Source organism: Natator depressus, chromosome 1 (assembly GCF_965152275.1).
Source record: "Natator depressus isolate rNatDep1 chromosome 1, rNatDep2.hap1, whole genome shotgun sequence".
Lineage (NCBI taxonomy): Eukaryota > Metazoa > Chordata > Testudines > Cheloniidae > Natator > Natator depressus.
The window spans coordinates 208,865,441-208,879,462 of record NC_134234.1 but is presented as its reverse complement, the minus strand read 5'-3'; the positions used below and the strand labels follow the sequence as shown (position 1 = coordinate 208,879,462).

Below are 14,022 nucleotides of genomic sequence, written 5' to 3'. Positions count from 1 at the left end.
TCTCATCTTGGTATTCTTGCACTTCAGGGCAGGGGAAAGCAAGTCACAAAATTCCATGAAAGTGCCCTTACGGATGCGAAAGTTTTGCAGCCACTGGGAATCATCCCAGATCTGCAACACGAGGCGGTCCCACCAGTCTGTGCTTGTTTCCCGGGCCCAGAATCAGTGTTCCAGGGCATGAGCCTACCCCATTGCCACCAGGATGGCCAAATTGCCAGGGCCCATACTTTGAGAGAAGTCTGTGTCTATGTCCTCATCACTCTCGTCACCACGCTGCCGTCGCCTCCTTGCCTGCCTTTGCAGGTTCTGGTTCTGAACATACTGCAGGATAATGCGCAAGGTGTTTACAATGCTTATAACTGCCGTGGTGATCTGAGCGGGCTCCATGCTTGCCATGGTATGGCGTCTGCAGGAGAGCAGGAGAGCAGAGTTGCAGCGGAAGCGGTGGCTGACGACAGATGCCACGAGAATAGATATTTATAGAGAACAACGAGAGGACCCGCGAGGTGGATTCATGAGAGCAGGAGAGCAGAGTTGCAGCAGAAGTGGGAGCCCATGACAGCCAACACGGAGAAATTCGCTATCAAGACAAGAACAGGAGAGCAGAGTTACAGCGGAAGCGGTGGTTGGATGACCAGTTTTGCAGACCTACTGCCAGCAGCACCAGGACACAACAGCAGCGGTGTCAGTGAGCTGACCTGAGAGGGCTGCACGCTTGCCGTGGTATGGCAAGACAAGAGCAGGAGAGCAGAGTTGCAACGGAAGCGGTGGTCATATAGAGGACCTGCGAGGTGGCACCAGGAGAACAGAGTTGCAGCGGAAAAAAGGCGCGAAACGATTGTCTGCCATTGCTTTCACAGAGGGAGGGGCGACTGATGACATGTACCCAAAACCACCCGCGACAATGTTTTTGCCCCATCAGGCATTGGGAGCTTAACCCAGAATTCCAATAGCTACCCACAGTGCAACGCTGTGAAAGTTGACGCACTCCGTCGACTTAATGCGCTTGGTGGGGACACATGCAATTGACTGTATAAAATTGCTTCTTTAAAAATCGACTTCTATAAATTTGACCTAATTCCATAGTATAGACATATCCTTAGGAAAGAAAAATCAAATGCACAAATACAAAATGGGGAATAACTGTCTACATGGTAATGCTGCTGACAAGGATCTGGGGATTATAGTGGATCATAATTTGAATATAAGTCAACAATGTGATGCAGCTGTGAAAAAAGCTAATATAATTGCAGAGTGTATTAACAAGAGTGTTGTATATAAGACTCTAAAGGTAATTGTCCTGCTCTACTCAGCATTGGAGAGGCCTCAGCCAGAGTACTATGTACAGTTCTGGTCTCCATGCTTTAGGAAAGATGTGGACAAATGGGAGAGAGCCCAGAGGAGAACAATAAAGATGATAAAAGGTTTAGAAAACCTGATCTATGAGGAAAGGTTAAATTAACTGGGGATGTTTAGTTTGGAGAAAAGAAGACGGAGGGGGGACCTGATAACAGGCTTCAAATATGTTAAGGGCTGTTATGAAGAGGATGGTGATCAGTTGTTTGCCATGTCCACTGAAGGTAGGACAAGAAATAATGGGCTTAGTGTGCTGCAAGGGAGATTTAGGTTAAATATTATGAAAATTTTCTAACCATAAGGATAGTTAAGCTCTGGAACAGGCTTCCAGGGGAGGTTGTGAAATACCTGTCATTGGAGGTTTTTAAGAACAGTTGGGCAGACTGTCAGGGATGGTCTAGGTTTTCTTGGTCCTACCTCAGTGCAGGGGGCTGGACTGAGGACCCCTTGTGGTCCCTTCCAGCCCTACATTTCTGTGATTCTGGGCTTTGAGACTCAAGCTGGGATCTTTGCTTCTCACACATAATCAACACCAGGAATAAAAATTTTGCAGACTAACTGCTACCTTCATTAGATCCCTGATAGCCTACATCTGAGCTGCAGATGTTCTGTATCCTCTACTACAGTGAACGATATTCCACTCACCATAAACACAGAGTCAACCCATCCCAGCTGATCCCCCTTATTGATGTTACTAAACTGGGAGGAGTGGTAGATACGCTGGAGGGGAGGGATAGGATACAGAAGGACCTAGACAAATTGGAGGATTGGGCCAAAAGAAATCTGATGAGGTTCAATAAGGATAAGTGCAGGGTCCTGCACTTAGGATGGAAGAATCCAATGCACCGCTACAGACTAGGGACCGAATGGCTAGGCAGCAGTTCTGCGGAAAAGGACCTAGGGGTGACAGTGGACAAGAAGCTGGATATGAGTCAACAGTGTGCCCTTGTTGCCAAGAAGGCCAATGGCATTTTGGGATGTATAAGTAGGGGCATAGCGAGCAGATCGAGGGATGTGATCGTTCCCCTCTATTCGACACTGGTGAGGCCTCATCTGGAGTACTGTGTCCAGTTTTGGGCCCCACACTACAAGAAGGATGTGGATAAATTGGAGAGAGTCCAGCGAAGGGCAACAAAAATGATTAGGGGTCTAGAGCACATGACTTATGAAGAGAGGCTGAGGGAGCTGGGATTGTTTAGTCTGCGGAAGAGAAGAATGAGGGGGGATTTGATAGCTGCTTTCAACTACCTGAAAGGGGGTTCCAAAGAGGATGGCTCTAGACTGTTCTCAATGGTAGCAGATGACAGAACGAGGAGTAATGGTCTCAAGTTGCAATGGGGGAGGTTTAGATTGGATATTAGGAAAAACTTTTTCACTAAGAGGGTGGTGAAACACTGGAATGCGTTACCTCGGGAGGTGGTAGAATCTCCTTCCTTAGAGGTTTTTAAGGTCAGGCTTGACAAAGCCCTGGCTGGGATGATTTAACTGGGAATTGGTCCTGCTTCGAGCAGGGGGTTGGACTAGATGACCTTCTGGGGTCCCTTCCAACCCTGATATTCTATGATTCTATGTTCACTGCCTCATTAATGTTCTCCAAAATGGCCTTTTTGAGTCACATTTTCTCCTGCTTTTATCATAGCCCAAAAGGCAATTTGTATGGAAAGCTAAAATAAAATCACTTGAGTTGGGATGTAGTAAGTATAATACACGCCTTTCCACATCCTGCCTCCTCTTCAATCTGCCTACATGCGTCTCAGCCCCCTGCTGCTGCCTGCCTCCATTCTACCCCTCATCCTCTGATTTTCTTTCTCCTGATCCAGTAATTGTTGGAATGAGAGTGATGGGAATCTGTCCCAATCCCAGAGTGTATGATTTGTGCCACTCTCACACCCAGTCTGTCATTTTCAGTGGAGGTAGTAGGGTGGGATGGTGTGTAAGGAGAGGTTTTGTTAACTGGCTGTATCCTGATCAAACCCCATTCGGTGAGCTTGAGCTCCAAGGCTCAGATCCTCAGAGGTATTTAGGTGCCTAACTCCCATTGGAATCGATGGGTTTAGGCACCTAAATACCTTTGAGGAACTGGGACTTAGTGCCTTTCTAGACCAATTTAAGTTACTCATTTAGTCTTTGATCAGAGCACTGAGGCTCCTCAAGGAGCCCCCACCCCACTTACACAAATACTTGAGAGGAGGTATAGCGCTTCATCCTCTTCTGGCTCATGTTGTGGGACCAAGCCACATCTTTTAATTAGAGCTTAGCAATAAAGGAATATCTCAGTCTAGACACTGAGGGCAACTTCTGACCTATACCATGGGGTGTGAGATGAGATCTTGGTAAATCCAGCTTATTTCAATGGGGAAATGGTCAGGAGGACTGGTTGGCTCATGGGAAGGGAATACAGAGCCTTTCCCCTCTACTGAAGTAGTTACAATACAGCCCTACGGTGGGGGAGAGGGGGGCTGCCTGTCTTAGATGGGGGAGTGAAATCAATGGATACAGAGCTTTTCACCTATAGGGCACAAGTCTCACGCTACTATTAACTGTAAGTACTTAGTCTCTGCTCCTTGGCCACTACATGAAATGAGCTGGGTTTTCAGTCAATCTATGTACCAAATTCACTGCAATTGACACTAATCAGACTATGATTGAGTGGGACACAGAGACAAGCACGCCTTCCACCCCCACCCCCCGCCAAAAAAAAAAACAAAACCCTGGGTCATTTCTATAGGGCTGGGGTTATGGTGTTGGCAGGGGCCAGGGTGCCTGTGGGAAGGTACCACTGCCAGTGCTGTACCTGCCTTGTGAATGCCAGTTCCTGGTAGGGTTGCTAGTTTTGGTTGGACATATTCCTGGAGGTTCCATCACACGACATAATCTTTAAATACGGTTTAGTTCCTGGAGACTCCAGCACAATCCTGGAAGGTTTGCAAGAGCAGTCCCCAAACTGACCCCTTTCCCTAGGATCCACGTTCCCGGTATAAGAGCACAGCAGGCGGGGCTCTTCCCCTGAAGGAGGATCTCTTTGGTGTGGAGTGTGACCGCTCTACTCCCTCTCTCCGCAGGTGGGGGCAGCGGAAGGGGAGGGCAAGACAGAGAGAGCAAGAGGAAGAAGACACTGCAACCTACTTGAATAATTGATAGCGCGAGGAGGGGGGAGCGTATGCGGGAGCAGCTGGACTCCCTGTGTCTCCATCCGCTCACCAGCCGGGGATGAGAGAGCTCAGCTCAGGTAGGGGAGCGCAGCTGCTCTTCAGTCTCTCCCCTCCTGCAATGCCAATTAAATGTGTTTTGTGATCCGGGGGGGCAGAGGCAGCTGGGCAGGGGGCTGACACGGGTGCAGGGAACGGAGCCTGACTAAGGGAGTTTCAGTTACAAGGGGGAGGTGGCTTTGGGGTATTTTGTAAAGAAAGTGTGCTGTAATGCAGTGCGCAGAGAGGCAGGGATGGTTGGCCAGAGGCAGAGAACGTGGTAGGCTATGTGGAGAGGGATTGAGACAGACTGGACAGGCGGAGAGGGAGTGGGGTTAAAGGGGTTTGTCTGAGGGACCTCACCTTTATCCTGCCAACCTCATGGCATCAAATCTTGAACCCAGATGGACTGTGGGAGGTGCCACCTGTGCACATCTGGAACTGGAACAGGGGACTGTGTGTGTTGGTGTGTGTGTGTCTGCATTTGTGTGGACATGCTTGTGTGCAACTGTGTGTGCAGATGTGGCTTTGTGTGTTGCTCTGTGTGTGTGTGTGTGGCTGCACCTGTGAACCTGTTTGCTGATTTATTAAGGTTGCACAGTATTAATAAATCCAGAGGGAGACAGTTTCTGTGCAGACGAGTTTACAATCTGAGGGGTTATGTTTGTGTGACTGCCTGTGCCTGTGTGTTCCTGTGCATGCATTCCCTTCTGTGAGCTAATGTCTCACGTCAGATGTGCTTACAGTGACTAAATTAATAGACTGATGGTGCCGAGATCAATTTGTGTTAGACTAAATCCAAACCTTTCCAGCTCAAACCTATACAGATTCAGAATGAATGACCTAACACACTGACCCATACATCCTGAAACATACCCATTCACACAACTGGATGCATGTGCCCATACAGTCAGGTGGCATCATTTTATTCAGTGCATACCCACAGGCAATTTTTGTCTTGAGTGCAAGTCGAGGGCAGCGGTTGTTAAGAGTGGTTGTGGATTAGTAGTATACTGAGGGACAGCGAGTGCCAGGGAGTTGTGACTACATGTTGAAGTGAGGCTTGTTTGAGGAGGGAGGCTGTTTGTAACTAGATTGTGTGCTGGGGACCTGTGGGTGCTGAGTTGCAGAGGGAGCTGTTTTTCAGTTGTATATTGGGGTGTGTACTTTGGTTCTGTAAAGTTGTGATGCAGTGAAATGAAAGCCAGGCCTAACCTACCTAGAGAACCAGTAATAAGAGAGCTCTAATCTACACTCCCCCTGAGGGACTTCTCCTCAGAGTACAAGACCCTTCACCTGTCCAAATTTCATTTCCCATATGCTCCCTTTTTGTTCTAGTTTAGCTAATCTCCCCTTCCCACTCAGAAATTCCCGTAATTGTGAGTACACAGTTCCTCTCATTCCCCAGCAACAGAGATGGAGGGACAGAGAGCACAGCCATGATCTGTTCTTGATGGGTCCTAAAGCTTCCAGCCAGCCTATTCAGCTCCTCATTGTATGTGATGCCTCAGGTTCAGCTCTGAAGTGTTGGGAAGGCACACTAGCTAGCTTTCATCACTTGTTTTGCCCTCTCTTCTCTGTATGTTTCCAGCATTATGAGATGGGAGTTGCTTGTGGGGGGGATCTGTGCTTGACCTGGACAATGATGCACAGCCAGGTCACTTGCAATTCCACTGGCCTTTCATGACAAGAACATTTTGGAGGCAGTAGAACGGCATTCCCACACTCATGTCCCCAACAGGGATTATACCACCCCTCTCATCTTTTCTTTCTTTCTTTCTACCCCATCTATATCTGGTATTTCCTGTATAGTATATGCAGCTATACTCTCTCCTACCTTCTCATTTCCTCTGCTCCTTCCTACCCTTCTATGACTTTCTTTTCTTTACGGCTCCTCCTCCCGTCTCCATTTGTCTCCCTTTTTGTTCTCTTTTTCTCTGTCTCTCCTTTCACTCTTTGCCACTCTCTCTTTCTTTCTCTTTCTCCCCCAGTGATTAAAGTAGCTCAGGATGAGCGAGGGAGCTCACCAGCTCTAGTGGCTGCTGTCACAGGTCTTGATGTTATGTGGTGACAGAGCACTACATCATTTTGTGGCATTGGGACTCACATAGCAAGGGGAAGAGATGTGGGCAGAGAGGAAATGTATCTGAAAGGGCTCCAAATCCCCAAGCAGCAGGGCCACAGACAGGTAAACACAACTTTGTGTGTATGTCTGTGGGGTGCGGGGTAGTGCCAGGATGGAGAATCTATACTGATGTGAAAGCAAAGAAATGTGGATAGGCCTGGGGGATTCTGTTCCCCCAAAGGTTTGAAATGCCCCATGCAATAGCTTGCACACTCCAACGGCTAGACATTTCACAAGAGAGATTTTATGGCAAGTCTCTGCATTATGTATTATTTACTGCCTAGAGGGGGTAGAGCTAGAAGGGGTTGGTATAGCCTTTTCCTCCCTGTGTAGGGAATGGGAGGCAGTACGGGATTGCTCCTGTGACCCTCTCTTCCTGTAGGGTATGGCAAGCTGGCTGGGGGGACAGACCCTACTTTAGAGGAGGGGAGGTAAATAGGGGACTCTTCTTCCCTTCTCAGGTTCAGCTGCTACTTTACCCACTGGCAGAAAATTCTGGGAACCCCTGAAACGCTTCAGCCAATCATCAGGTCCCTCTCTTGCTCCCACCTGAGATTCCCCTTCCTGGAGGTCCTCATCTCAACAGCCTGGCAGGAGAGGATGTGCGGAGAGAGCTGAGCTTTCCAAGCCATGGAGAAGGAACAGTACCCACGTCTCACATTAACTTCTGCTCTCTCCCTGCGTCCTGTTTCTCAGTCTCTCAATCTCTCTCTGCCACTTTCACTCTCTGCTGCTCACAGTGTGTCCCGCAGTGTCTCCCTGGGAGCTTCCTGCCCTCATGTGGCTCATGCCCGGCCCTAGCTGTGAGCAGCTCTTTCCTTTCTCTCATTTGAAGTGTGTCTCGGGAAAGAGAAGTAGGTGGGGGTTGGGACTTGGGGGGCAGAGGAGGAAGCCTGTGCCCTCTAGAGACGGGGAGGTGAGTCTGTGCCCAGCTGCATGCCGAGACGGGAGGAGAGGAAGCTGGCAAGCAGGAGAGCCAGGAATCCACCTTTAGCAGAGAGAAGAGTAGAGAATGTTTTCTCGGAAGCGCAGTTTCACCTTCGGAGCCTATGGAGGGTATGTACCTGCACCAGCCCCTGGCTCCCTCTCACGGACCTTTCATTATGCAGCCTCTTCCTACCAGAACCCTGGCAAAGCTGTGGGAGTAGGTTAAAACTAGAGAGGGAAACCTCCAGGGAAATTCACATATGCATCTCTGCTCCATCACCCCAGCCTTATCTCCATCCTTCTGATATTGGGACAACTTCCTCTCCTTTCTCCAGCAGAGAGAGGGCTTTCCCAGGCCTGTGTGGATTGTGGGCTAGAGTGGGGGAGTGACTGATTGTTTTCTTCAGGATGAGCTCTCCTTCAAAGGCTGAGACTTCAATATCTTCCCTCCTCCCTCCCTCCCCTTAGAAGGAGACGCAGTTCTGATGTTTCTGGAGATGGCGATGGGTGTTTGAGGTTAGGTGCATTTTCCTCAGGACTTCTCCTTCCAGAGCAGAACAGTGTAACACCCGGTGTGCCTGAAGAGCATGGACCATAGATGTGGACCAAATGACAGACAGAGCTTGGAGTGAGTGTTTAGCCAGTTGGCTAGGTGACCCAATAGGCCTTCTCTGTCTGTTCCCGAGGCAAAAGGAGGCTGAGGCATTTAAAGGAAATCCTAGACAAAGAATGAGGACACAGTGGTTCTCAACCTGTGGTTTGTAGGCCGCTTGAGGTCCAATCAGCACAGAGCTGCAGCCCATATGACATCCTCAGGGCCACACAGGTAGTATTGGATGCAGCCCACATAACACACTGTGGGCCATATATGCGGCCTTGTAGTGAGGCGGCTGCCCCACTCCAAGGTAAAAGGGATTAAGAACAGCTGAGGGAGGCTGGTGAGGTAGTTGGCCCCAGGTGTGGCTGGTGTAATCAGGCCCCAGCTGGCCTGGATAAAGAGGGCTGTGGACCAGGAGCTGTGAGGAGTCTCACTCTAGCCCTGGAGTGGGAAGGGCTAGCAGCTTGGGAGCAAGTTCCCTCTAATTTTTGACATGTGTGCAAAAAATTTCTTCTGTGCAAATTTTTGTGTGCGTGGTGTTTTGCTGTGTGTGTGGGGTTTAGGATCTGTGTGTGTGCGCATGCACACATGCACAGCTTAGAGGGAACAGTGCCTGGGAGCAGGGTACCTGAAGCAGAGCAGTGCTGGGGAAAAGGGCAAAGGGAGCTGGGGAGCTCCAGCCTGGTAAACCCCCAGGCTGCAGGCCTTGGTGAAGGCCTACAAAGGTACTGGGGCTACAAAGGTGCAGCCTGGGAACAGGCAGAGGCAGCTGGTCCTAACCACTTGCCAATGATGAGTGGCCATTACAGACTGCAGATTGCCCCAGAGAAAGGGAGCTAGATGATGACTGGCAGTAGCCACTGAGGCAAGGTGGGCTTAGAGGGTTGGGGGTTCTCCTGGGAGGGGAGACCCAGAGTGTGAGGGTACTGCAGTGGGCAGAACCCCAGGGTAAGGGACACTGGGGTCTCGGATGGATACAGGGCCTGAGGCAGGCGAGACACTGGCCAACAGAGGGCGTTCTGGAGCTGCAGTTGAGCTAATTCCCAAGATGACCAGCAGGAGGGGTCACGCCGGTGAGTTGTCCCTTTGCTACAGGCCTACAGTGGTAAATAGGTTGAGAACCACTGAGCTAGAGTGTTAGCCTTATCAGTGGCAGCTGCTCACTCTCACTGTCTCTGCCTCTATCTTGCTCTCTTTCCTTTGGAGTTCAGGAATCAATCTGCGATGCAGTGGTGGGGAATGCAAAGCTCCAGCTGCTACATGCTCTGGTGCTGTGATTAGGATGTGATCATCAAACCCCCGAAGAGCATGATTGGCAGAGCTGGGCCGTGGAGAGAGGTCCAGGACTGGAATAGCAAGGGCTGCTGCAGGTCAAGACAAATGATCCTCAGCAAACATTTTATTTGATTTCTTCAGAGCTATTTTCTGGCTGTGAATTACTTACAGACAGATTCTAATTCTTATGAATTTGGTGATTCTTCTAAATGTTTCAAGGAACAGTTCCCATGAACATATTTCAGCTTAAGAGGGTCACTTGCCAGCTACTGGCCATGGCTATTACATTGAGTTATCTGTAATTTGCTATTCATGGCCATTTGATTAGTTCCTGAAGTCACATAGTGTTGTTTCTGCCCCTGGGCTGGACTCCTAAGCCCATGAAGAGCCTTCAAGATAGCCACATGCACCCTTTAACCATGAGCCCCTATGAGTAATTTCATGAGGATTTGGACACTTTCCCTTCCAGAGAGCAACAAATCACTCCTACGAATGCCTGTAGAAGGGGAATTAAAGGGCTTGTGACATCTGTCAAAGTGGATGTGCAGGTTTTATTTTCAGGATGGAGAAGCACTGGCAGAGTATATGTGGAGATGGATAGCTGAGAGGGCTGTAAAGGGTCTTCCACAGGATTTCAGGGCTGAATGTGGAGACTGAAGGACTGGAATAGGTCAGGATTGCCTGGCTACTTTTCTATTTAAAATGTAAGCAATAGATAGTGAAAATAATTCCAGGGGTGGGTTCCTGTTTTTCTGTTCTGAGAGCGCTCCTGCCAACAAAGCTAATGCCGCTCGTTGGGGGTGGAAGTTTTTTGATTTTTTTTTTATTCTCCTGCAAACACAGGTAGTACAGCTGTATGGTTAACAAAAATTTCTGCATAAAGAAATATCTCTTTAAAAAGTGGCATGAGTTAAAGAGTTCTCAGTAAGTTTTAATATAGCATTGAATGCCCTCCCCTGGCCCTCTGCTACTTCTCTTTCCCAACCTTTTCCTTTGTGATTTTGATTGGCCTGGGACACTTTGTCCTTCCTTGATAGACGAACGTGCAGCTTAGGCTATGTCTACACTGGCAATTGAACAACAAAACTTTTGTCTTTCAGAGGTGTTAAAAAAACACCACCACCCCCAAAAGACAAAGTTTTGCCGATGACAAGTGTGACCAGCACTTTGTTGGCAGGAGCGCTCTCCTGCCAACAAAGCTAATGCCGCTCGTTGGGGGTAAAAGTTTTTTTTATTCTCCTACAAACACATATGCAGAGAAATGGTCCTTCCTTGTGGGCCTGCAGTACTGCAAAACCCCAAAGCTCAAAATTCATGAGTCAGTCTCCCAAAAATCATGAAATTTGTTTTAAAAGTTTAAGTCCCATTTTTGTCCTGTCTTCTGATTTTATTTATTTTAAATTCCCCCTGCCCACCTGCAATGTGTTTGTCTTGTTGCCAACCCTGGCAGATGCTTAGTAAGGTAGGTGATTTTGCTGAAGGAGCTCTTACTAGAGGATCCAGCCAAAACTGGGGTCTGATTGTGCTATGCATTTTCCATTTGCACAGTAAGGGACAGTCCCTGGCCCCAAGAGCTTACAACTGAGTGCAAAGCATGGTGGTGAGTTTGTGATGTGATGAGTTTGTAACTGGGACTCAGCCAGACTCATTTCATAGGGGGGCCACTGAAGATCCATTAGATGGGAACAACTTTTAATCCTTGTTGAGCAGGGAAGGATTCAAACTGGTGATCGGCAGGTGGAAGGTTCTGAGTCTATACTGCATTACAAAGGACTGAGGCATTCATTTTTGCAAAAGCACTAATCTTGCATCTTTGAGAATGAGACTTCTTTCTGGAGAGATGAGTTTATTGAATGAAATTCTGATCTCCTTTGGAGTTTACACAGGCAGAGTCGTCTGCTCTCTGGACACACGGTGTAAATCGCCCCCACTGTGCTGTCAGTCTCAGATCACGCTGTTTGCCTGGCCCTGTTCTTAAAGGAGCATCTCCCATTAACCAAGTATAAAAAATAAAATGATTAGCACAACATTCAAATTAACTACAGTGGTTTGCATATAGACATACCAACAATTACTCCAGACTCTTTAGATCAACTTTTATATTGTTTTACTCCCATTTGTGTCATTAGCAGGGTTTCAACCTTCAGATGCACAACACAGATCTCCTCTACTTCAGCTATAGGAGTAACTAATGGGGGAAGCATGCCGTTACCCTCTATGTGGATCAGGCCACAGTCAGACACCAAATGCACATTGCCAGTGGGTTGCACCAGTACTCATGAGACAGCAGTAGAATGTGGGGCATCAGGATTCTTGGCCCTCAGAGCTGCTTGTGCCCTGGTGCTTACAGACAGCATAGAGAAATGTAACAACAAACACCACCCCTGTTTGGGTCATCTGGGGGGTATGAACCTGGGACCACTGATGTTAAAGCATGAACCTTTTACAGAGCTCTTAGCTTGGAAATAGCAGGAGAGTCCTAAACCTCTGTGTGGTTTAGGTGCTAGAGGGGGACACAGAGCCACACTGTGTTAGCATGAGTTATATAAGTACTTACTTTTGTATGATCTTTCTGCAACGTTGTATGACAAAGTGGACACTGTTACATTAGAGACCTGGCTTCTATTCCCAGCTCTGACTGTGTAGCCTCTGTTACCTGTGAAACAATAGTTCTCTCCCTCACCAACTTTGGCCTTTAATAAGTATTGTGAATGGCACAGAAATGCTAACAGCTGCTAGTAACAGTGCTGGGGCTAAACCTTATGGATGCTGTCAGCTGAGCTTGCAGTATAATACAGCTTCCCTTAGACAGCTAGACATCGTTAGGGTTGCTGTTTGATTTTTCTTCCCCCAGATTGCATGATGGCTGCAGCTCTTCATGTCAGCACAAGATGGCCTGTAGCAGGGGCCAAAATCATGATAAATTTGTGACAGTTGGCAACTTTACAAGGCAGCAGACCCTCCTCTGCTCTGCTCTGCTCACCCCCTTAGCAGTGATCATTCTGACCCCTGCTTTTCTTCTTTGCTTGCCCTGGCTTGGGCATATTCCCATCCCTGGGTCTGGCAGCAAGGCTGTAGCAAGTGGGTCTGTCTTTAGGTTCTGGTTTCAGTGACTCCAAGGGCTTTTAGCTCTTCAGATACTGATCAGTCTCAAGGTGGCTGATTCCTGGGAACCTGACAGTTTTTAATAGATCAGAGGCTAGTCCTGATCCCAGAGTGGGTCCTGTCCCCCCTGTTGGAAACCCTCCCCACTTCCCAGCATTTGTTCCATCTAGGACCTACCCATCTTGTCACTGCAACCCAGCCATTGGATCAGGAGCCCAGAGCAGGGAACTGGTTTGGCCGACCATGTATAACCACAGGAAAGGGAATTGTGGGGAGCTGGTGCAGGTGGGCAGAGAGAGGGATCCAGTGGCAGGGAGTGGGGGAGAGGCACATCTGAGAGGGGTGCAGGGGATAAGTGAACCAGGAGTCTCTTGCTGGGTGGGGAAGGAGGGATCAGCGACTGTGAGGAGGGAGGCCCGGGCACTTTTTGAGAGAGACCGTTATGAGTATTGGCATCCTGGATGCTATAAGGCAGTGGTTCCCAAACTTTAACAGCCCACGAACCCCTTTCATCAAATTGTGAAATCTCGTAAACCCCCTCCTAAAAATAAATATTTCCAGGGATTTAAGTTTAAATTTCCTCCACACTCGGCACTCCGCAATCTGTGGGGCTCCTGCTGCTGGACCCCGTTGACCGCCCTAGTCAACTGAGCTCCACTGAGCTCGGGCTGCAGGTCCCGCTGAGTGCTGGGGCTCGGGCTGCCAGCCTCAACTGCCCAGCCCCGCTCTCCCTGGGGCTCGGGCTGCCAGCCCTACGCAGAGCACTGGGGTTCAGGCGGCCGGCTCCCCCGCTGACGGGGGCAGGTCTTGGGCAGCCAGCCCCAACTGCCCAGCCCCGCTCTCCCTGGGCTCGGACTGTCTGCCCTGCAACAGGGTCCCACCTGCTGCCTCCAATGCCCAGGGTCCTCTGGCTGCCATTAGTGAAATTTTTCTGGTGAACCCCCTGTAACGTTCTGCAAACCCCCAGGGGTTCACAAACCCCAGTTTGGGAACCACTGCTATAAGGGTTAATGGTGATTGTCTCCCTTCAGGAGATCTGATGAAGTGGGGCGCTGCATTAGTAACATCCTAGACTCTCCTGTCCAGGACCCCCAGACTGCACTTACCCCTGCTGTTCACAACAAGGTAAGGAGCTGCATCCTCCCTCTCCAGAATGGAAATATGCCTAGAGCATCTGAGAACAGGGGAGAGAAGCAGGCAATGTGCATTACAAATGGGGGGGGGGCTGTATTGTGGGCACAGATATGTATTTCTCAGTGAGTGCCCTAGAAACTGGTCCATCTAGTTTAACTTCCCGTCTCTTGACATAACAGAGCAGGCCATTATCTTGGCCATTCAGAGGCAACTAATGGTCCATCTAGTCCAGAATCCTGGGTAATCCAATACCAGATCAGGCTGTTATTCTGCCTTTAACAGTGCAAGGTGAAAACAATGCACCTGGCCAGTTG

At 49.0% G+C, this 14,022-nt stretch overlaps 1 protein-coding gene across 6 annotated transcripts in view; it reads left to right on the top strand.

Moving 5' to 3' along the window:
- Positions 1-4,344: 4,344 nt before the first annotated feature.
- LOC141974649 (rap1 GTPase-activating protein 1-like) overlaps positions 4,345-14,022 on the top strand; it is a 58,932-nt gene continuing 49,254 nt past the window's right edge. For 2 of the 6 annotated variants that reach the window (XM_074934557.1, XM_074934549.1), the window contains exons 1-2: positions 7,580-7,725; positions 13,606-13,699. In XM_074934557.1, the coding sequence (XP_074790658.1) occupies positions 7,682-7,725; positions 13,606-13,699 (138 nt within the window). In that variant the 5' untranslated portion in view covers positions 7,580-7,681. Of the gene's footprint in view, positions 4,586-7,574; positions 7,726-13,605; positions 13,700-14,022 lie in introns of those variants that run through there. The other 4 variants (XM_074934566.1, XM_074934530.1, XM_074934576.1 and 1 more) reach the window with 3 other exon arrangements.